Genomic DNA, 24,584 nt, shown 5'->3' with positions numbered 1-24,584 from the left:
CCAATGCCGTATATTTATGGCCTCAACGTTGTATGGTGATACTACTTGCTGAATCCTGTCCAATGCCTAAAGCAACTGGCCACGCTTGCCTCGAACGTCGTCGTTCCTGCAGTGGGCGCCAGCGGCGTGGTGGCCTTCTTGACTTCCACCAGCTCAATGGGGCGGTCCTCCTCGTGCACGGGTGAGCACCGGTCATCGAAGACTCGCCGCCGGCGCAGTGCCATGGCATCCGGCGAGTTCTTGGCACTGCCACTGCCGCTCGATAGCGTCGGCACAACGGTTCCCGAAGAACTCTCAGCACCGGGTGTCTCGGCTAGCGGTGTATCCAGGCTGGTGTCGGTCCCTTGGTCGACCAGAAAGTGAGCGCAGCCTTCCTGCACAGCTGGGTCCTCAGGGGTGTAGTAGTCGGAGTCCTCGGCTCCAGGAGAAGTGTCTGCGTGGCACGCCATGAATATCTGAGGACTCGCCCTTCAAGTGTTTATTTCTCAGAAAGAAAACAACGATGCACTGCGGAGGCCTCTGTCACGTATTGTTATATGTTTGGCTTCTGTACCTTTCTTGGTGTAATACTAGAAAAATAAAGCATCTAAATCTAATTAAATGCAGCTATTAGTGGCCAGAGTTGCCAATGTGACTTCAAATTAAAAGCAAGTCAATCATCTACAGTAGTGGCCCATTAGTGCCACTTTCCTTAACACTTTGTCATTGTTGAGTAGAGTGCACTCAAACCTCATTTTTATACAGAAGCCACAACCTGACACGAAAAAAAATTCGTTACATTCGCAACACTGTATCTATGACAAGAATATTCAATTACTTCTTTATAAGTAATAATTAGTTATATCTGTGTTTTTTATACTGTTGTTTCAGTGTACAAACAATTTTCTGCTTCGCAGATGAGTTCTGTGGAATTGCACAGAACTGCATTTGTGAAAACTTTAGGCTTTGTCTGTTCCTGCTATCTTGTCGCAGCTCTTACTACGAGTGCTATTATGACACATGCTGAAAGAAAGCTGACATCACCCTAACCTGTACACTACGATCAACATGTGGGAAAGCAGCATCATCTTGTAATGCTGTAATAATTTCCCGCAACTTTTCTGCATATGAAATTTGATGCACAACGACTTTTGCACATTTGCTCTGAATACACAATAATTAAGTGTAAAGAAGTTAATGTGTGCAAGATAATGACTATACATATTACAAGCAGGCTATAAAAAGTAATGTCAGTTCTAAGAAGGCGTACAGTTATACAAGTAGTAAAAAGTAGAGCTGTGCAAATAGCAAAATTTTGGGTGCGAAGCGAATTCGAATACTGAAGTGTGAGTGCGAATCGAATATTTTTCGAATATTTCTCCAATATTTCTATAATATTTTCGAATACTTCGAAGTGAAATTGCAGAAAAAAAGTTAGGATTCCTAGAATAACACGTTTCGAGCTAGTTGGTTGTTCATACCGATGCGAAAACAGCGCTGTACAGACGAGTACAAACAGACACAAGAAAAAGCACAGACACAGGCGCTGACTAACAACTGAAGTTTATTGCTCATACGCCACGAAAATAAATAGCACGTATCAACAAAAAAACCAATACGAAGAGAGGCACAGCAAAAGAAGCAAGGCTTGACAGGACACTCAAAGCAGTTAGCCAGTGGGTTTTTCTTGTGTCTGATCGTACTCGTCTGTACGCGCTGTTTTCGCCTCGGTAGGATTCCTAAGCGTTTCATAGTTGTCTTATCAAGAATGAGGCAATGTAGAGGCCGAATTGTATTTATGTACATGATTTGGTACAACCAAAGTGTTGCCAACAACACTTTACACGTGACAGGCAAAGATGCCATTTCCTCAGTCTCTCCTCCTCTTTCAACTTCTGTGGAAGCCCAACTGATGTGGCGGACAAGGGTGTGCTCCCTTCAAGTACGGAGTTCCAAATCTGCCTCATAGACGTCGATATATAAGAACATCTGAAACTTTGGATGCTAAAAAGCTTCGGCGTCCGATTTTTTGGACTTTCTGCCCAAATTTCAGGTCCAATACAGCATTAATTGAGCCCCCAACTCTGCCACATCTTTCACCTCCATGTTGGAAATAGCGTCTTCTTGAGTAAGTACATTTGCGACCGTAGCAGAGCTTGAAAGGCAGCTTTGCCTCAATACAGGGGTGTGAGGCGGTGAAGCATATTGAAAATCTAGGAACCACTTCCAATCGGACAGTGACTGGGTCTTGGCTAAGTTCGACTGTAACGTAGCTTGAAAGGCAGCTTTGCCGCAATACGAGAATGTAATGAGGTGAAGCATCTTGAAAATCTGAAGGGGTCACTTTCAATCGGACGTAGACTGTATTTGTTTTTAGGAAGTTCGAATAGTAAAATTCAAGTGCGAATCGAACCCGAATAACAAACACTATTAGAAAAATATTCGAAATTTCGAATATTCGCACACCCCTAGTAAAAAGCGAAAAAACACTGACAAAATGGTGATGACGAATTCAACAAGAGGTTCACCAAGGATTCGAGGAATTCCATAACGGCGTTTCACCTTGTTTTCCCATGCTCACCTGTGGCCTTGTTTTCTTTGTCCGGCCTCGCCTGGCAGAGATGCAGCGAGTGGGGCGTCGATGCGGACACCTTTCCGTGCGCCGACGGAGAAGTCGCCGCCTGGCTTCGCGAATCGCCCGCTCCGTTCCCTTCGAGCAGCGAGCGCGTCTCGGCCGCTTCCGCCTCACGAGCCTGCGTTGCAGATGGCAGCGCATTCACCACGTGTGACATCGACAGCAGCACACAGGATCGCGTTTCCAAAACTAAGGTCACTTTGCAAAGCTGGTTTAACACTTTTAGATCCCGAATCACTGAAGAAAAAATGTGCCCAGATTACTGATTTGTTTATTAATCTGCTATGAAATCTGCACATTAGGCAAACACGTGTTCAGTAGGCTTCCTCGTAGCACAAATAAAAGACGGGACAAATGTAGGCACACATGAACACACAGGGCGCTAACTCCAAACAGTGGTTTATTTTCGGATACCAGGGTACACTTACGCACTCGCCTCACGAGCCACAGCCATGTGATCATGGTGAACAAAGCAGGTGGCACCAACAAATAACAGACAGTAGCAAATGTGAACTAACAAGACTTATAATAGAAACTGAACAGATTGCTGTGCCCGGAAGTACATGTTATCAGCAAGCTGTCGGCGGCACTGTCGGACAAAGAGCTAGAATCTCTGCGCATTGCCTTGAGACTTATCGCTGCACGTTTTCGCTTTGTTCGCCATGATCGCGTGGCTGCAACTTGCGAAGTGAGTGCATAAGTGTACACTGTGGCGCAATTTCGTACAAGTTCTTAAAACGGACGGAGGCGGTCAGTTCTATGCAGCCGCACGCAATTGGTCAATGTAGGGCCTTCACACGTCTCTCACGGTTCACACTGACCATTCGTGTGCAGCTGGATAGAACGGACCGCCTCGATCCGTTTTAAGAACACATACAGAAACGCGCCACTGGTTTCCGAAAATGAACAGTTGTTGGAAGTATAACGCCCTGGGAGTCCATATGTGCCTACATTTGTCCAGTCTTTTATTTGCACTACGAGGAAGCCTACTGGACAGGAGATGTACCCATAAAACAGTATATTTTATTGCTGATCATAGATTTAAAAGAAAAAAGAAAATGCGTCAATTGGTGGAGAAAGTTAGCTTCCATGCATGGCTTGCAGTTAGTTTTTTGTTTTGCTTTTTTCCCCCTCTTTTTTGTGTGGTATTGGAGTGAAAGCGGTATAGTGAAATCGTAGCAGCGAGCACGTATGAAAAAGAGAGCTATGTCGGTAACAACTAAAGAAAAAAAATTTTGAATTTAAGCTGCGCCCACAGAACTACAGTGCACCTGGAATTCACCTCCATAAGGGAGCTGTGAAAGTTAGTTTCTGAAGTATATTTTCTCTCTGCTAATTTAAATAGAGGACAGGTAAATTAACTTGTCATTTCTGTCTAAAATATTACGTTTGGCTTAGTGTCGCTGTAAGGATCTCTGCTAAAATTTGCCCCGACATTCAAGTTTTCAACCTAAAGGCAGTGACACAAACATATACCGTATTTACTCGATTCTACCGCGCCCTCGATTGATAACGCGCACCCATTTTCCGCGACCAAAAAAAAAAAAAAAGTAATACATCGATTGTAACGCGCACCCATTTTTAGTGAGAGAAAAGAACAAAAAAAGTCCGTAGGAGTCAAACTTCGCACATTCAGAAGAACAAGCATTTGGGTTTTAAAGAACTAAAGTTTCAAAAAAGTAAAACACAAAGTCAAAAAGCGGGCCTTGCCGCTAAAACTGTCACCACTACGGCGGCGATACGAGTCGTGTAATGGATCAGTCCTCGTCGCTGTCGGACAACTCCTTATCGCTGTCAACGTTCTTCGATTTCAGGAAACCGGCCCTGCTTTGGTCCACTGAAACCTTTTCGTGAAGCTTTGCTGTAAAAAATCTGCTTCTGTTTGCGCCAGTCTCGCACGCACGTTTCGGGAACTCCGAACTATATCCGAACGACCGCGATGCGGCCCGATTTCCGTCCGTCTCTCTGCACATGTAATAACTATTCTTTTAAATGCGGCATCGTGGTACACTCAGTCGAGTATTTGGAGTCGGCACTTCCATGCCGTCTATGCGAACGCAGAACGGGATGACAATCTCCTCAGCACACGTACGAACTGAAAAAATGGCAGAAATCGTAGGAGGCGGCCATTTTGAAATGTCGATGGCAATACGATAACCGAGTTTCTTTTTTTTTTTCGGTACTCGATTCTAACGCGCATGCGATTTTTGGACTCGTTTTTCCGGAAAAAAGGTGCGCGTTAGATTCGAGTAAATACGGTAACTGTATGGCAATATCAACCACCTTACGTACCGTATTTACTCGATTCTACCGCGCCCTCGATTGTAACGCGCACCCGTTTTCCACGACCAAAAAAAAAAAAAAAAATTAATACATTGATTGTAACGCGCACCTATTTTTCGTGAGAGAAAAGAACAAAAAAAGTCCGTAGGAGTCAAACTTCGCACATTCAGAACAAGTATTTGGGTTTTAAAGAACTGAAGTTTCAAAAAAGTAAAACACAAAGTCAAAAAGCGGGCCTTGCCGCTAAAACTGTCACCACTACGGCAACGATACAAGTCGTGTAATGGATCAGTCCTCGTCGCTGTCGGACAACTCCTTGTCGCTGTCAACACTCTTCGATTTCGGGAGACCGGCCCTGCTTTGGTCCACTGAAACCTTTTCGTGAAACTTTGCTGTAAAAAATCTTCTGCTTCTGTTTACGCCAGTCTCGCACGCACGTTTCGGGAACTCCGAACTATATCCAAACGACCGCAATGCGGCCCGATTTCCGTCCATCTCTCTGCACATGTAATAACTATTCTTTTAAATGCGGCATTGTGGTACACTCGTCGAATATTTGGAGTCGGCACTTCCAACCCGTCAATGCGAACGCAGAACGGGATGACAATCTCCTCAGCACACGTACGAAATGAAAAAATGGCAGAAATGGCCAAGGCGTGTAGGAGGCGGCCATTTTGAAATGTCGATGGCAATACGATAACCGAGTTTCTTTTTTTTTTTTTCGGTACTCGATTCTAACGCGCATGCGATTTTTGGACTCGTTTTTCTGGAAAAAGGGTGCGCGTTAGATTCGAGTAAATACGGTACGCTAAAGTATCTGATGTAAAAAAAAACGAGCCAACTTAATTGGACAAGTTCTTTTTGAGGTCGGGCAACGATCGCTGTAGCTTACATATTTTTCTTAAACTGAATAGTTGGCAAGTACACTAAAAGAAATATAATTCTGGGTTTTACATGCCATAACCATGAAAATAGTCAAGATGGCTGACCGACACAATCACACACCAGTCAGCTTCTTCATATTTTCTTCTTCCTTCGGCGTCTTCATCTTTCATCTCTCCGTAACAATATGACGATATGGTGCAATGCAATGAGGGGCTTCGTATTAATTTTCAGCACATGGATTTTTTAACATGCAGCTAGACCTAAGTGCATGGGCCTTTTTGCATTTTGATCCCATTGAAACGTGGACGCCGCAGCCGGGAGTCGAACCCAAACCCTCGTGCTTAGCACTGCAACACCACAGCCCGTAACCCACCACGGCGAGTTCGGCAGATAGGCTACGACACCACACGCTTGACCACACACATACAAGTTGTCTACAGGCCTCTCAACGTCGCCGAGGCATCGCTTTGAACACAAAACACATATGCACAAGAAAAATGAAGACGAACACAGACAGACGCAGACGAACACAGCCTGACAGTTATTGCGGAAGCACGTTTTTTTTTTTACTGCCTTTTTGAAAAGCTCACCCGTAACTGTGTTCGCCTGTGTTTGTCGTGCGCCTGAATTCGTCTTCTCTCCTGTGCGACCAGCTTGCCCAACAAGAAGTTCTCCTGAAACAAGTTGTTTTATTCGTTTACCGTGCTGTGAATGTAGAGATTACTACAAGGACAGCAGCTCTAATAAAGAAATTCAGTGAAGAATAGCACTCGTTAAAAGAATGATGTGTGGACTCTGTAAGGTTATGAAAGAAAGAGACATTAGCCTAAAACAAATACATGCCTGGTTAACAAAATGGCTATTTCATGTGATGACGTATGGTTCTGAGCTATGGCACTGGCACAGAGTTTTGAGAATTCCGTGGACTGCCGAACAAACCCGTCTGTCGTACACAGGTAAGACTAACCGCAAATGCTCTCGCAAAGGTCCTGAAACTAAAGATTTCTTATTTTGGTCATGTTGTGCGGGCTGGCGGATAAACGAAACATGAATGATTGCCAAAATGCAAGGCAAGAGAAAACGAGAGTCACCAGTGTACAGGATGATTGGATGGTATTCTTTAGACCCCATGAAAATGTCCTGGTGGGCTTAAAAAAACTTGCAGTAAATACACACACTTCAATGGGGTTCATGCACTCATAGTGTCAACGGAAGCCAACAGTGACCTAACAGCACTTGCACGCAGCAACAATTACAATATTTCCCCAAAATGTTGACAATCCTTTTATATAATGCTAAGCAGAGCACAGTTGAAAGCTTATGCTCTCACGAGACTGCCCCATTGTTAAATGAACGTCTATGTCATGTGATGACATTCGGTCACGTGACTTTTGGCACCATGGTCAAACGTTGGGTTCTTCGATTCAAGACATGCAAGGCTTTCACCTTGAAAAGTGGAGCTTGTGGAATGTGTCCAAACTTGCAAGCGACAACAGTTTCAAACTATACACAAAAAGTCAAAATGCGGCTGCCAGCAATTTGGCTCACCTTTCGACGACCGGCAGAGCCCTCGGACTCCGACAGCAGACGGACCTGCTCTGGTGCGGCGCGGGAGGAACTTCGCCGGTGCCAGCGGACGTCTGGACCGAGCGGGGACACCGCGCGCCCCTTTTCGGCATCCGACGAAACCACCGCGGCCACCACGACCTCGGGAGCTGCTGTGGCTCCGGTGCTGTCCGTCTGCAACGATGAAGTGCTGCCTGAACGCCGCCTAAAGAAGATATATATTAAAAATATATTAGGCACAGTTAAACACGTGCTTAAATGAGCCAGAAGCTGCAACATTTGCCAAACAAATATAAGCTAGGCTTAGAAATCACACAATTAAAAGATGCTCATCAAACTACTGCATCATTCAATAACTATACATTACATTCTGCATTATTATTTGTACTGTGTGTTCATTTCCGTGCTCTGTCCTTGACTGTAAGACATATTTTGATTGATGTTATTACAGTACACAGTTTTTATTACAGCACACAGTGTAATCTTTCCAATTCTTTTGTTTGCTTGTTGCCGTCATGCTATGGTGTTATATGCCACGTTGTTATGTACCGTGCTGTTATACTGTATTGCTATACAGTCAAATCCTGCTACAACGAAATTGACGGGACGCGTGAGAAAGCTTGTTGTCGCGGAATTTCGTTGCAGTGAAACTTGATCTATAGACCACAAAAGTTAGTAAGATGTGACGATTATGACTCGTCCTCTGGTCCCGGCAAGTGCATGCATTGTCTTTTGCATTGAATTCTTGCTAACTTGGACGTACGTGGCCACACACTGTGTGAATGTATTTTCTCGCGTATAACATGCACAAAATATACAGAAAATTTAGCACTAAACTCGGGGTGCTGGTTATACGCGAATTTCAGTGTGCAAGTTGGCTTCACGGCAATGCAAGGCAGGAGGCTTTGCGTCAATACGCGAGTTATACATGTGGGTTATACACAAGCAAATACGATATGCAGGCTACCCTCGAAGCGTGCCGAGCACTTAGCACCATAAAGAAGCATGCCAAAGTTTGCTACAGGCTAAATGAAAATAAAGTACCGAAGCTCCGCACTACCACAGTCATAAGCGAGCGAAAGGAAAGCCGAAATACTTCGTGCCGTTTTACAACTTGATTGCCTTTAATCTTTCTTCTAATGTGTTAGCTGCGTACTTGAGCATATTCGTTATCGATGATCGTGACGATAGCGACCGCGGTTTTCTACGCAGCGGTTGTGGCAAACGGTAGTCGCATTTTCAATCTGTGCGTGCTGGCTGTGCGCGTGCCTTCAGAACTGCGTCGTTGCTATCTGTGATCGCGTCTACCGCGGTTTTGACCGCAGCATTGCTCTGAGTCGGTGCGCGTACGTTGGATGCGTGCGTACTTTTGTTGTCGCCCATGACTGCGTCGACACGACCGCATTTGGGTTCGCAGCGGTTGCGGCAGAATGTAGTTACGCTCGGACTAGGTGCGCGCTGGCCGCGCATGTGCCTTCAAAATGCCGTGGATGTCATTCACGATCGCAAGGCTTGTGACGACGAGCAGTAGTTTTGTTTTGAATGCTACGTCAAAAACATGGCGGGATTTCTTGAAGAACGATTCTTCCGTGGCGCACACGCGCATCAAACCCACCAGCAGCATCATGGCGGATGGACGATCTGTCGCGTAGCATCTCAATGGCGAAAAATTTACCAGGATGTGGGTGTGGTGGCAGAAAGCATGTCTCCGATGAAGACACGGGTCTTGCGATGCGGCCGCACGGCTCTGGCAACGAGAAATTGTCGAGTTTCTAGCGGGATTTCGCGGCAATCCTAGGCAAGCTCCTTTTCCTTATGTGGTGGCACTCGCGAAAACTTCGTTCAAGCGGAAATACCCAGAAAAAGTATTCGTTGTGACGAGACATTTTTCGCATTGTTTTCTATGGGCGGCTGACGGGGAATCGAAAATTGTTCATTGTGGTGGAAATTTAGTTGTAGCGGTATTCGTTACAGCGGGATTCGACTGTATGCTATGTTGTTAAACACCGCAAAAAACGGGACGGAGAAAGATTGAGCACACGACACAAGCTGCTGACGAACAACTGTGTGTAAATTTATTACACCTGGAAATATATAGCTGAAAACAGAAAACAAGAACCATCACGTGCACATCAGAGTGAAAGGCAAAAATGAATCTGTCACGAGTCAAAAAGTACAAGTTAACTGCTCAAAAACATTATCTCTTTTTCCAGGAGGGCGAGTGTTAAACACCATGTTGTTATACTGTGTTGTTATATGTTACATTGTTAAACTGTGCTATACACTATGCAGTTATACTGTGTTATCATACACCATGTTATACTATGTCTGCCACGTTGTTATGCGCTGTGTTGCTAAGCTGTGTTGTTATACACTGTGCTGTTAAAAGGGCCCTGCAACACTTTTCCCAAGTACAGTCGAACCTCGATATATCGAACGGCACGGCGATCGCGAAATAGTTCGATATATCCAGAATTCGATATAAAAAAATCACGTAAAAAATGCGTCAAGAACTTGTGGAAAACAACCAACGAACCAATCGTGGTGCAGTAAATACTCACTTGAAGATTCAAACAAAGTATTTATTGTGTTGGCTTAAAATACTGAAAAAGAGTAGCCTGCTTTTTGTTGGCAATGGCGTGTTTGACGACTGCGTCCTCAACATAGTCCAGGCGATCCACAAGTGAAAGGCCGGTGCCTTCAATCGCGCTGCAGTGGCGGCGCGCAAGGGCCAAAGCGGCTACGACCTCAGCTGATGTCGGGAGCGGGGCACCATCAGCGCTTGCGGGATCCACCTCGGCAGCGTCTTCATTCGGTAGCTTCGGCGACGATCTCTACATCCGTTAGCTCCGCCGTTGTACCATTGCTGTCGTCACCCTCCAACGAAGGTCTTCGATGCACATGCTTTGCGGCTCCGCACCAACAAAGCTCTCCAGCTTGCTCCACGTTTCGGCGAGCTCGCTTTCTTCATCTGCGCATGCCAACCCAGCTTCCTCGGATTCTTCCACTGATGCTTCGTCAGTGCGTCCACCGAGCCCGCATGCCGAAAGCAGTTGGCTATCGTCGACTGCTTGACGTTTTCCCACGACGCCTTGAGCATTTGGATGGCGCCCAAAGATCGATCTTCAGATCTTGGCCCATCCGGAGTCTTACAAGCAAAATGTCGATCAGCCCGACGCTTGTAGATAGACTTAAATGTGCGGATAATGCCCTGGTCCAACGGTTTGGAGCTTCGAAGTGGTGTTGGGCGGCAGAAATACCACTTCGATGTTGCTCAGCTGGGCATCGGTGTGGTGTGCCGTGCAGTTACCGACGATAAGGCATACCTTCCGTCCCTGACGCACCAGGTCCGAATCACACGCCTTCAGCCTGGATTGCTTCCAGTTTTGCTGCAAAAGTCAGGGTCGTCCGTTTCTTCGCGTCTGCAGCCATCGCTACACACACCACAACGCGCGGCAGGCCTAACACACGAGCACAACAACGACCGATGCGACTGATGCCTGGCGATACTATCAAGGAGGAGCTGGTGCAACAAGTGCAGTGCGTCGTTGCTGCAAGGCTGCGGCGTGCGTATGCCGCTACGTTCAAGTGGCGCACTCTGCGCCATCGATGTGTGCAGCAGTCGTAAACGCCCACCGTGCTACCGCTATTTTCGAGAGTTGCGGGAAAGCTCGCCGCCTGTCAACGGAGCGCGGCGGGAAAGCTCGCCGCCTGTCAACGGAGCACGGGCAGTTTGGGGTGGCCGAGTTCGATATATCCATTATACGTCAAACTTCGTTCGAAATAAAAAATTAAAAATGCATGCGATTTCCCACGTGATATAGGAACCGTTCGATATAGGCAATAATTCGATATGTCCGTGTTCGATATATCGAGGTTTGACTGTAATAACTGAATGGCTTCATTAAAAGAGCTTATTGCCTTGCGAATCAACTAACAAAAAATTTCAGAATCCGTTACATGCGAGTGTAGCTACGGGGATTTGTTGCACGCTTTAAAGGGGCCCTCCAACACTTTTTGAGCATGGTCAGAAAGCGTTGCCGATCAGTAGTCGAGGCTCCCGAGATTTGGTCGGCGCTAGATTTGAGTAAAATAGGCGATTTTTTTTCCTCGGACGATATCAGAGAGCCATTGTACGATGCGGGGTCAGTGTAACATTTCGACGTATAATCGACGTTTTCAATACATTATTTCTATGGGGGCTTTGCCGGGAACAAACTGATTCGTCGTAAAATGCGGGCCGTCGCAAAACCGGGGGACGTATAATTGAGGTTCCACTGTACTGTCACAGAGTAGAGTAAATCACCTTCTAATGACTTTGTGCACGAACTCGAGTATAACATTTTCAAATGTTAATTACACCGTCCCGTGTACGTCATTTATCTTCTGCATTTATTTTTAACATTTAATTAAATTTTGTTCCCGATGCTCTCTTCCTTTTGACTGATGGCCCCTCCTGCTGGGACCACAACAGTGGTTTGCAGTATGTATGCATAAAATAAATAAATAAATAAATAAAATAAATCATTTTTATACATTCAGCCCTCTTGTTATGCAAACTCTGTCTAAGGTAACCTGCTTGCACGAGAGAACTTCAAGAATTGCCGCCACTACCTTCCGCTCCGCCGAGGCTTGGCCGCTGGCCCCTCGGGCGTTGCCGCTTCGGGTGGCAGGCCCACCGTCAGGTGCACTGGATGAGGTGAAACAAAACAATGTCGAGAAACAAAAAGACATGCATTTCACGCACTCAATCACACGAGCTGAAATAGAAAAATATAACAACAAGAACAAAAAAAAAACAGCATGCTTGCAGCCATAGAAATCTCACCCAGACCAAAGGCATGCGCTTAATTTCGTCTCCTCCCTTTCTGTCGGTTGAGTCACGAGTCGAAATAGTGAACTTGTGTCTCTAACATAAAAATGCCTTCATCACATCTAACGCTCACGACCGAAATGTACTATAATGATGGAAAGAAGCACAAACAGGGCAGCATCTGCGCGCTCCACCGCAGATGCTGCGCTTGCATTTCTCCTCAAGTGGTTGTGGCATGGCTGCTAATAAAAAGATACTACAGTTGTCCATGATACAATCAGGGACGACTCTAGCATCTTTTTATTTCCACTAAGCTAAGAGCGCGATGAAAAACACAAACAGCAGAACACTAAGACGCCGTGCTGTTCGCGTTTCTTTCCATCACCCCTGCACTGGACCTACGTTGGTATTTCTGAGACTTTTTAGATCTGCTTCTTTACACTGAATAATTAATTTCTGTCTGCGTCAGTTTGTGCAGTACTTTTTCCACGAGGCTCTGTGATTCATGCAACTTTATTCGAGCCCTCTCACAACTATCTGAGCAGATATTGGTGCCCTCCCTGCGCATGTCTTGGACTCAGGGTAAGCAGTATAGTAGAAAGAATGGCCTCCGAGGCTGCTGGTGCAGCTTTAGTACACCTGTATTAGCAGCCCTGTTTGTTGTGGGTGATTTCAAATTGAAGACATCTGTGAATTAATTCGCTGCTTTGATTTTCTGTGCAATCAGTGGCACGCTCAAACGGTCATCTAAGAGCTGTCGCAGAAGAGCTCTAATGGTTGTTTAAAGTGATAATGAAGATGAATTATAGGAACAACAGGCTTTAGTAACGCCATTGCGGTTTTGCTACCGCAAGAGGAGCTTACTTATTGTGAAGTAAATGTTAGGCTAGGTTCAAAGGTCAAACAACCTTTGGAGTATTGCAGCCGCGCTCTGAAATTACCCATCAAGTATGCCATTAGAGCCATCTCGCATTACATAGACTTGTGTAATCTTTGTGTTTCTTTGGTGTAAATTATAAACACCTGAAACCCGGTGACACGTTTGTCTGAGCATGAAAGGAGCAAAATGTACGGCATGACTACTCACTTGCAGCAACCGGTGCAGAACCAACGACTGGTCCGTTGAGGGCCTCCACCAGTGGCACAACCTCGTAGCCTGGTGGAATATCTTGGCAGGTCTGAAAGACAAATTGAATGATAAGATAAACCGATGAGATAAATTTATGTACATACCGTATTTACTCGATTCTACCGCGCCCTCGATTGTAACGCGCACCTGTTTTACGCGACCAAAAAGAAAAAAAAAACGTACAACATCGATTCTAACGCGCACCCATTTTTCGTGAGAGAAATGAACAAAAGTACGTAGGAGTCCACCTTCGCACATTCAGGAGAACAGGTATTTAGGTTTTAAAGAACTAAAGTTTCAAAAAAAGAAAACACAAAGTCAAACGGCGGGCCTTGCCGCTGAAACTGTCACCACTACGGCGGCGATACGAGTCGCGTAAGGATCAGTCTTCGTCGCTGTCGGACAACTCCTTGTCGCTGTCAACGCACTTCGAGTTTGGCAAACCAGCCCTGCTTTTGTCCACAGAAACTTTTTCGTGAAGCTTTGCTATAAAACAATCTTCTGCTTCTGTTAGCGCCAGTCTCGCACGCACGTTTCGGCAACTCCGAACGACCGCGATGCGGCCCGATTTCCGCCCGTCTTTGCACATGTAATAACTTTTCTTTGAAATGCGACATCGTGGTGCACTCGTCGAGTATTTGGAGGGGGCACATCCATGCCGCCGATGCGAATGCAGAACGAGATGACAAACTCCTCAGCAGACGTACGAACTGAAACAATGACAGAAATGGCCGAGGCACGTAGGAGGCGGCCATTTTGAAATGCCGATGGCAATACGATAACCGTTTTTTCGGTACTCGATTCTAACGCGCATGCGATTTTACGACTTGTTTCGCCGAAAAAAAGGTGCGCGTTAGATTCGAGTAAATACGGTAGTTAGTCCACTGACAAGCAAGGCTTTTAGAAAACCGTTCCATGTATAGGCCCAATCCAAGCAACTTGTATATCAAAAAAGCAAAACTGTATTAGCAAATTCTCAAGCTGTCTGGAAATACCAGCCATCTGTTTTGCGGCTGCCATAGACCTAACAGAGGCTTTGCAAATGCTTCGCTACATCCAATGCAATACATTCAGAATAGGAAAGTTTCTTCAAATGCTTTGCCACGTCTAAACTTTCGTAATTCTTCTATAACCTACGCTTTATCAGACACACATTTACGTACGCCACACTAACTGTAACGACATTGGTGCCCGGAAGTGCATTTCGACAGCTTCGCAAGTTTGCACTGCCAGTAGCTCTTAGTGACAGCATTGAATGTGGCAGCGAATGGGACTTTAATATACAGTGGACTCTCGTTAAACGGAACCTGAAGCGACCAGGAAGACATGTTCTGTTTAAAAGGAGCTCCTTTTATCGAGAGGTGAACAGGGGTGCAGAGTCCAAGTACAAAAACAATCATATTAAAGGCAGTTATTTCATTTCAGCAGCGATTCTGTTTCAGAGATTTCCATTTACTGAGAGTCTACTCTACTTTTGCACGTACTTCCAAAGGGCTGTCCAGATGAGTTCAATACAGAGAGTAATTCCCCTAAAAGAGAAACTTGGACGAGTTGGTGGTAACTCCTCTTTGACAACTTACAGCCCTAATTTGACAAGGACAGAGAAAAGAAGATCACAACACGAGCGCCGACTTCTTTTCTTGGTGCTCGTCTAATTAGTGCCACAAGTTGCTGAAGAGAGAGCAATTCATTTAATCTGTATAAGGGGGTCCAGATGCAAAATTTTGTCAGCTACGCCGTAAGTCTCCGAAGGAGAATAAACAATGGCCGAGGCAAGGAAGACTGAGAGGTGGTGACGAACCTGAGCGTCTCCGGCGGATGCCCCGAGGTGCGGCACGGCGACGGCCGAGGCAAGAGTGCGTCGCACGGCCCGCACCTGGAGCAGGGCGCGGAAGGGTGCCCGGCAGATGGGGCAGTTGTTGGCTTGGTAGCGCAGCGAGTCGGCACAGCACGAGCACAGGCACAGGTGCCGGCAGGGTAGGATCAGGGTGTCCCGACTGTCACACATGCAGATGACGCACTCGGCGCCACTGTCCTCCGTCTCCTCGTCACCTGTCGGGGGCTGTGCGCAAGATAATAATAATTGTTGGGGTTTTACATTCTGAAACCACGATACGATTATGAGAGACGCCGTAGTGGGGGGCTCCGGAAATTTCAACCACCTGCAGTTCTTTGACGTGCACCTAAACCTAAGCACACGGGCCTCTGGAGTTTTGCCTCCATCGAAATGCAGCCACCGCGGCCGGGACTCAATCCCGCAACCTTCGCGTCAGCAGTCAAGCACCGTAACCACTAGACCACCACGGCGGGTTACCGTGTGCAAGAGGAAGCATGGCCACTGATACAACAAGATAACTAAATGAACTTTGTCAAGAGGCTCAAGCAATCCAGAGTGTACATTTGTACATTATGCTTTGGTACAGTGCATTTAATTCTGACTGTTGATAACCTCAAGTAGTATTGATCCCTTCACGTTCAAGGCTACGCTACAGTGGTGTATCAGATCAGGTGACATTAAAGCTCGTCTGGTCAATCCCCTTCAGAGCAAGGATTGTTGCTCGTTTTTTTTTTCTATCCAATCATTTATGTTAGGCTCATTTTAGCTGATAACTGAAGTGCTTCATCTCGTCTTTCATTAATGGCATGTTAATCAGCCATTTATACACCTCACAGTAACGTGCACCCCTGCAATTTTTTAATAATATTGTACGAGCAGTGACACCTGAATATGGTATTTTCTAATATCGACAAAAAGCAACAAGATCAGCGATACGATGCACCCCGGCTATCAGAACCCATGATCACAGAGATAAGGCTGATAGCGTGTATGCATCTGTAAGCAAACAGCGTAGCAAATGGCACTCGCACACAAATGTGCTCTCTGCACTTGCGCGTCATGTAGGAAATCTCAGAATACAGAGAGCTGAGCTAGTTGGTAAGTATTCATTCTAAAAAGACAGCGCATGCAAATACAGACACAGGTTTTCGTGCCTTTCCGCCGTTATGCGTCTCTTCAGTTGTGAGTCGGCGTTTGTGGTATCCTGACTTCTTTTTTGTGTCCTTGTTTGCACGCCCTGTCTTTTTAGAATGAGTAGGGAATCTCGTTACTTCTCACCTGTATTAGGCTCCATCATGTCCAGGGGTCAACGCTCGCGTGATTTTATTAAAAGATTGCCAAAGTGTACAGCCAGCTACAATTTCATGGCCAGGTGAGGTTTCAGAACAGCTACAGCCGAGTAATTTCGCCACTGACAGCCTTGACTATCAAAACAAACATGCAGCAACATAGTACTTCCAGCATACTACTTCGAAGTGTGGGAGGCTATTCCAGCTATGCAAGCGCATGGTCAAGAAGTTTTAAAAAGCCTTCCTTCAGCTTCCCGAAACACTCACACTTTCATGTACATCCGTGCAATGCAATAATCCAACTCTCACCTTGGTTTGGGCCACATTCTTGTTCTCGATGCCGTAGATCTCCTGCAGCAGGTAGCAGAGGCCGTCAACGAAGAGCTTCTGTTTGAGTGGCTTGAGTGTGTACGTGTTGTCCGAGTTCTTCTCCACTACGGCGACTAGCACGTGCGACTGGCGTGGCTCTGCGAGGTCGAGGAACACCCATGTACGAAAACGAAGTCAGAACGACTTCTAATTAATGCAGTTTTCAAAGGGCGAGTAAAAAGGCTACAACTTTTTTTTACACCTCCTAAACAAGCTCGCTAGTTCGTGCAGAAGGCAGCAGCGATCACATTTTGTGAATATCACAGTGCCAGTGCGCCACATAGACGCTCCGTTTCGAAAGACAATTTCCCTGCCGCTCTCCTGCGCCCGACGAGTCCTTTTTGCCTGCGCAGTGATGTAATCTTGCCCACGGGCAACATTACATAGCACTGACGTCGTCAAATGGTCCTCTGCACTGTGAAACGGCGCCTTGGCCCTGCGGTCATGTAGTTTTGGCTGCACAGCCCGCAATTTCATTTTCCTGTGCTGCCCTCTGCCGTTTTGGCTGAGCCGAGACTACCAGGACAAACGGTGTCGTCAGAACGAAAGCCTATGAGATCAAGAGGCGTCTCGGAAGGGCGCATGCGCCGTGGCATATTTGTTTACCTTGCCAGTGCCTCACACCCCTCGCACCACGCTTCCTCACCGCGCCGCTCTGACACGAGCGACACGTAGAGGAAGCCTTCCTTGGTAGTAGGTTGCGCGCCGATGACGTAATTGCTTACGTCGGGTTACGTTGCTGAAGTGGGTGTAATCACGACAAAAGGCCACGCCTGCTCCTCCTCACAGCCGAGAAGCTTGGGAAGGCCGAGCGAGAAACCGTAACCAGCCGAAGCGGGTTGTTCTATACCCTGTAACTTCCTCATTACAGCACTTATTCACAAAATTCTTTCAGCAGCATGTTCACATCATACAAGTGCACAGTTATCTCTACATCACAAATTTTGGACCGTGAGAGAGAGAGAGAGAGAGAGGCAAAGGAAAGGCAGGGAGGTTAACCAGGTTGCACTTGGTTTGCTACCCTACACGGGGAGAGGAGGAAGGAGGTTGTTCACTGGCCCTGTAAGCTGCTGAGGTGGTATGCATTTGACCCATCATCACAAACACATTTCGAGGTTGTTCAAGCAAGGCCTTAAGCTGCCTCGATGCTCACACTGAAGCTCAAATTTTATTGTTTACGGTGAGAGGTTACAGTACTCATGGACTGAAATGCGACGTTTTTTTTTTAAGTATAACAACTGCGATGAGCAATTGCTCGTGATAACCACGTCATGTCGCTGCCAACCTGGCCAACTTGGCTCTGATGCAAGTGTACGAGTCAAAATTATGCCGATATGGCATGACCTGTAGACACTGTAAACGAAAACACATGCATTACTTAGCCCTACATTATCACGTTTCAATCCGTGAGTACTGTACAACTCAATCAGAAGGTATAGAGCGCTCATCACTAACAGCAGCGTGCAGCTTAAGCTGCCTAGCACACTTGTTCGTATTAACTCCTGCAAATATGCACAAACGCTGCATAGACAAAAATTAAGTCGCACAACATACCGTCGCCTTCCTCGGCCAGGCAGTGGATGACGACTGGTAGCATTTCATCTTCGAAGTTATAGCTCAGCTGCATGGAAACAAGCAACACACGTTTAGGGGAGGGGATGTGGGCAACACAGGTAGTACTGTCTCACTGCTGGCGTGAAACATCATCCATGCCTGTTATATCAGAAGGAGTGCTGTATACATAAATAACTTGTAACGAATCATTTGTAACGAATCATTTGTACTGTAACGGAGTTCCGAAGGAATGCAGTGCTGTATACATAAATAACTTGTAACGAATCATTTGTACTGTAACAGAGTTCCGAAGCAATGCAGTGCTGTATACATAAATAACTTGTAACGAATCATTTGTAACGATTCATTTGTACTGTAATGGAGTTCCGAAGGAATGCAGTGCTGTATACATAAATAACTTGTAACGAATCATTTGTACTGTAACGGAGTTCCGAAGCAATGCAGTGCTGTATACATAAATAACTTGTAACGAATCATTTGTAACGAATCATTTGTACTGTAACGGAGTTCCGAAGGAATGCAGTGCTGTATACATAAATAACTTGTAACGAATCATTTGTACTGTAACGGAGTTCCGAAGCAATGCAGTGCTGTATACATAAATAACTTATAACGAATCATTTGTACTGTAACGGAGTTCCGAAGGAATGCAGTGCTGTATACATAAATAACTTGTAACGAATCATTTGTACTGTAACGGAGTTCCGAAGCAGTGCAGTGCTGTATACATAAATAACTTGTAACGAATCATTTGTAACGAATCATTTGTACTGTAACGGAGTTCCGAAGGAATAACCTGTCAGTCCAAAATGACACACAGTCAATTGCCGATTTTTCGAACACCCGATTGTCCGAACATGCTTGGTAATTCGGACGCTTTCGTGGCACCATCCCAAGCCCCCCAGAGTCAATGTATCAAAACATCTGAAATTTCAGACACTGAAACTTCCTGGCGTCCAATTTTTCGGACTTCGTGCTCAAATTGCAGGTACAAAATGGCATTGATTGAAGCCAACAGCACAGCTGCTCATAACGCAAATGTGTTAAGTGGTCAGGGCAATATGACAGACTTCATGTTGGCACTGGGTCTCCAATAAAGTGAGCAGTTCAGAAACCTCCATTTAGTTCTCACTGATTCAACGTACCTCTGATAAGATAAATGTATTCCCGATAACAGTGATAAAACAACCGCATTCCATCTACTTTATTTTTCCTTGTAGTTCACATGTTTTCATTGTAAAGCGCATTTCACAAAATTTGTAAATGTTCATTCTTGCCGTTTCCTTCTCCATGTAAAGCCTTGAGGGTAGCATGACAAATAAATCAGTAAATAAATATAATAAACACACAAACATAGTTGTGAGGTTTATTCCTATTTGTCTTAAAAGATTCTACTATATCTTTAAAAAAAGACCTCCTTTCTCATTCTGTTAAAAACCCCATTCATCTGCTTAAGAATGTGACAAAACAGTGGACTCACCTCTTCCTCACAGTAAAGGCTTGGATCGAAAATGTGAGACGACTGGCTGAACTGCTGATTGGCTCCACGTTTGTAGTGGTATGTCTCCGAGCTCATCTCGGCGTTTCTTGGGCTATAACTGTACCCAAGGGCAAAACAGACAAAAGTACAACGAGTGAGTGAGGAGCAAGCAATTAAACTGAGAATTACAGTCAGAATCATGTTTTATTGAGTTACAAATGATTCGTTACAAGTTATTTATGTATACAGCACTGCATTGCCGTCGTGATATTGAACACTAACTAGCACAGATCATAACTAGCCTTGAGTTGGAGCTACAGATGTCGTTGCAACATTTTTTGCACCACATTCTTTTTACTTTTAATTTACTGAATTCGAACTTAGAATGTGACACATAAATAAAGATATACACTCAAACCTCGATATAACGAACACGGATATAACAAATTATCGGCTATAACGAAGTAAATGAAGAATAGTCTTGTCATAGTGTTACCAATAAACGTTTATAACGAATTTTCAGATATAACAAAGTTATTTTCGTGGCAGATGTGACTTTGTTATAATGAGGTTTGAGTGTAGAGAGAGGTCCCGGGGCACAAAGGTGCAAGGGGACCTCTTGCAGTGGTATTCTCAAGCGATCACAATTGCCGTTGCCTTCAGTATATCCAAATTTCACGAGAGCAGTGATGGACACATTAAGCGTCTACAGGCCACATCACTTTCGCACCAGGCCAATCCGTGCAGAGAACGGCGTACAAGGAATCTCGTTAATCACAGACGCCGATGCGTTCGGTGCCAATCACCCGAGAATATTGCACCTGCTCTGTACGTAACCCGAGCTTGCAGAAAAGTCACTCACATTAGACCATTGCTGGTGATCTCCTCTGAACAGAAGTAGTGGATGGTGATGGCACACCGGACGTCCGTGTCGAACGTGAACTCGATGTTGTACCGGCACGGAGGGGCCACGTCCGTCGCCTCGTCGTCCGCCTTCAACGACTCGTCTTGGATCCTGTTGGCACACAGGAAGCACAACGCAGAAGCAACATAGCTGCTTAAACGATTCCAGGCAGCACCATTTATCCATCTCATGAAGCTAAACGATAACGTGGGGGTGGAATGCACAGGAGGAAGTATTGAAAAAGGCAGTGCTAAATAACATGGACAAAGGTAAAGAAGCACATCGAAACAGCGCAAACACAGTTGTTTCTTTACCGTAGTCTGTATAATTTAGCACTGCCTTCTTCAAGATGCAATACCAACTCACCCAGCAAGCAACCCTTGTGGAGTACAAAACGCATTATTTGCAGTTCTTGATTACAGTATAGTAATTATAAGTTAGATAAAGCAAAATGAAAGAGGCAAAAGAAAAGAACTTGCCGCCAAAATGAGAACCAAACCCATAACGCCTGCATTACACACGCGGTGCACTAGAAGTTGTGCTATCTCGTAACTCTTCCAGCACAGAGGACAGCCAATGCCACTATTGATGAATATCTCAGATGCCCATTTATGCGGTCCTCAATCCATCATGAGCTCTTCTTGCAAATCTAGCAAGAAATCAGTGAGGGTGAGAATGTGGGTTTGTTGGTATTGCATTCTACTTGATGGTAGTACAGGCTAAAGACAGGCACAACAGAAAAAAAAGGCACGCATGACACAACACAGTGCTAGCAAGAAAGTGGTACTGTTGTTTGCCTTGTTTATCACGAACCGAACTCTCACTTCCCAAAGGCCGTCCAGATATGGTGGAATGAATAATCAATAATGTCGAAACTGATTTATGCGTTCGAAATCATACAGCCAGAGTAAAATACCTGCCAAAATACCTGCCAACTCCGCCATACAGGCAGAGTAAAATACCTGCCAACGTAAGACACTTCGCTGTTCAAAGATGTCGTGAAGTCCAGTTGAATCACAAAGAACAATCAATAATGAAGTTCACTTTTTTCAATGAAGCCATTCTAAACAGTAGCAGAATCTGAGCACTTCCTTTCATTCGCATAGTCGTTTAAAACACCTCTAACACCAGACCAGCTAAAACCCTAAGCTGCCTTTTGCACTGACTGTTAGTGTCACTGGCATGCAAAGGTAGCTGATGCTGTTGCAGTTATTGACAAGACTACCAAAACAGTGAACACTGCACATTTCACCAAGGCCTCATTTGCAATGTACACCTCAAACTATGCAGACCTTAAACTTTTGCATAGGAAATTTCGCAGACACCGATTGCAGAATAAGCAGCATCTTATAGCTGTACTCGCACAAAGAGAGCATTAAACCTTTAGGGCACTTTGGAGACATTTGTTTTTGCTATTTGTGTCAACTAGCGACTTAGAAATGCAAGACAGATTGTGCTTTTGATTAATTGAGCTTTCTGCGCAATAAAAATGTCTCCATTTAACTTGATCTTGTTGTGTATTGCTGCATATGACCACTCTGCTGAAGGCACTACCAAGTTCGATGAGTTGTTCGACATGCCGCTTCCCGCAAAGCGTACCAAATGCATAATTTTTGTTTGCTCGAAATGACCACCACTGAAAACAAATTGCAGTATACTTCTAGCCAGATTTGATTCTATTTATGCAAGAAACAGGGCATGGATAAATAGGTCTTTAATAGCAGTCTAATTGATTCCTGAAAAACAAACAAATGAACGTATTTAAATATTATTTTTGTTGCAATGGACCATTGAGTGCCTTGGAATAATGTTATACAAATTTGACGCTTTTACAGACAATTATTCAATATGTCATGCCTGAGAAAGTTAAAAGCCTATGACATACCTTACGAAGCGCAGCGACTCCTTGCGGATGTTGACGAGACTTCGCAGCGGCCTCGTTGGCTCGTTGGCCTGTGGCGCTGGGTACGGGAACTGCGGAAAGTCAGCGGATGCAGCACATGCCAACTGACAGGTCAAGCAGTGAGCTAATCTGTCATTATGGTCATCACACATAACCTAGCTGAAATGCAAGTTAAATATCGGGCTTAACAAAAACATACATCTGTAGCTGAGCATACCCACTACAATCACTAATACTAAGTAGGCATTTAGTCCCTTCAGCGTGCCTGTTTCTGCAAGGTTGATTTTGACAGGTGAGCAAAGCACTTACATTTGTAGTACACGTGGACATGCAGTTAGAATGGCAATCATGCGATAAATGGCTAGCATTCCAGGTAATCTAATGAAAGAGTTCCACATATATACGATGAACTATGTGAACATTCCCACCTGTGAGTGACGATACAGCACGATTAGAAAAGAGAAAAAGTTGTTATTGAACTGTTTGTTGTGCAAAGCTACAAGTAAATATTAACACTTCCTTCTTCCTTTTCGTGAACCTTCCTTCATTTTGCAGGATTCCTCAAAACAAGTGATTAGCTATGTCCAGTGTCTGTGCTTCGAGCTGTTAATAAATTCACCCTCGTGCTGCAATGTAACTAACAAAGTCTCATGGTTAAATCAGATAGTAGACAGAGCGACCAAGCCGCAATGAGATCGGTCCCAGGTTCGAATCCCCTGCCAACAGGTTTTACGTCATTTGGCCACATCTTGCAAGCCACCAGTTCAAGGGACAGGGCCGTCCATGCGCAAGATGCTTAGATGGCGTTCTTCAGGTCACAAGGGAACGTTTAGGGGTGCTTAAAGTCAATGGTGGTCACGTACTCATATGCCGTAACCAGGAATCGCTAGTGGTTTGATGGTACTTAACAAGAACACGTGAATTTGGCGTGACCATGCGCGTTCAACTTACGTCAGTTTCACATATAGCAGGCAATCGTGGGCAGCTGAAAGGCAAGTTTTGCAAAATCATCTCGTCAAACACAATGGGCAACACCAAAGGCAATAAAACAAGCGAAGTCAACTCACTGCATCGTGCAAGCTTATTTAACGGGTTAATTATTACCGTTTGCATGGCCACCATTTCCACAACACACACACACACACACACACACACACACACACACAAACTCACGTACGGGAGTCGGCTTGCCTCCTAGAAAGTTGAGGTCTGTGTTCTCTCCAAACAGGTATGCCTCCGGCTGATTGGCGTCGAACCTTTCCCCGCCCATGATGAAGTGACTCGCGAAGTAATTGCCTGCAAGTGACAATGGCGTAGAAGTTCATCCGTGGTTATGGTGCTCGGCTGCTGACCCGAAGTTCGTGGGTTCAATCCCCAGCCGCGGCGTTCGCATTTAGATAGAGGCGAAATGCTCGAGGCCTGTGTACTTAATTTGATTTAGGTGCACGTTAAAGAACCTCGTGAGGTCGAAATTTCCGGAGCCTTCCGCTACGGTGTCCCTCATCATCATATCGCGGTTCCGGCACGTCATACCCCGGATGTTATTATTACAGAAGTTCATGAACGCGCAAGTCTGATCTGATGGTCGAAAATGAGATCCTGATCCGCCAAACGTGTGGATGACAGTCACAGCTACGGGCACTTTCGATCGCGATCGAGCGCCGATCGAATTTCTGGACTGCGATTGGCTCCCTTCCGCATCTTGCGCAAAATGAGCCAATCTCGATCAAGATAGCACCTCGGGGACGCTATGTGATCAGCTGTGTAATCTTGGGATACGGGTGACACAAGGCGTACTTTCGATCGCGATCGAGCCCCAAGGCCCTCCTCCGCATCTTGCGCAAAATAAACCAATCACGATGAAGATACACCCAAGGGATGCGATGTGATCAGCTGTGCAGCCTCGGGATACGCGTGACACAAGGCGTACTATCGAT

The 24,584-nt window shown here is 45.4% G+C and overlaps 1 protein-coding gene across 2 annotated transcripts in view; it reads right to left on the bottom strand.

The window, feature by feature from the left end:
- The window catches only part of LOC119399948 (E3 ubiquitin ligase RNF157-like), a 79,374-nt gene that overhangs the window by 4,952 nt on the left and 49,838 nt on the right, over window positions 1-24,584 (bottom strand). For both annotated transcript variants that reach the window (XM_049417902.1, XM_037666855.2), the window contains exons 2-14: window positions 23,825-23,943; window positions 22,630-22,718; window positions 20,703-20,855; window positions 19,841-19,958; window positions 18,340-18,406; window positions 16,726-16,883; window positions 15,092-15,352; window positions 13,249-13,339; window positions 11,963-12,038; window positions 7,331-7,553; window positions 6,373-6,456; window positions 2,561-2,732; window positions 90-433 (exon numbers count right to left, since the gene is read on the bottom strand). In XM_049417902.1, the coding sequence (XP_049273859.1) occupies window positions 90-433; window positions 2,561-2,732; window positions 6,373-6,456; window positions 7,331-7,553; window positions 11,963-12,038; window positions 13,249-13,339; window positions 15,092-15,352; window positions 16,726-16,883; window positions 18,340-18,406; window positions 19,841-19,958; window positions 20,703-20,855; window positions 22,630-22,718; window positions 23,825-23,943 (1,955 nt within the window). The remainder of the gene's footprint in view (window positions 1-89; window positions 434-2,560; window positions 2,733-6,372; window positions 6,457-7,330; window positions 7,554-11,962; window positions 12,039-13,248; window positions 13,340-15,091; window positions 15,353-16,725; window positions 16,884-18,339; window positions 18,407-19,840; window positions 19,959-20,702; window positions 20,856-22,629; window positions 22,719-23,824; window positions 23,944-24,584) is intronic.

The sequence above is a fragment of the Rhipicephalus sanguineus genome, chromosome 7 (genome assembly GCF_013339695.2).
Source record: "Rhipicephalus sanguineus isolate Rsan-2018 chromosome 7, BIME_Rsan_1.4, whole genome shotgun sequence".
NCBI classification, from domain to species: domain Eukaryota; kingdom Metazoa; phylum Arthropoda; class Arachnida; order Ixodida; family Ixodidae; genus Rhipicephalus; species Rhipicephalus sanguineus.
The sequence above is the reverse complement of the archived record's forward strand: the minus strand, read 5'-3'. Positions and strand labels throughout refer to the sequence as shown.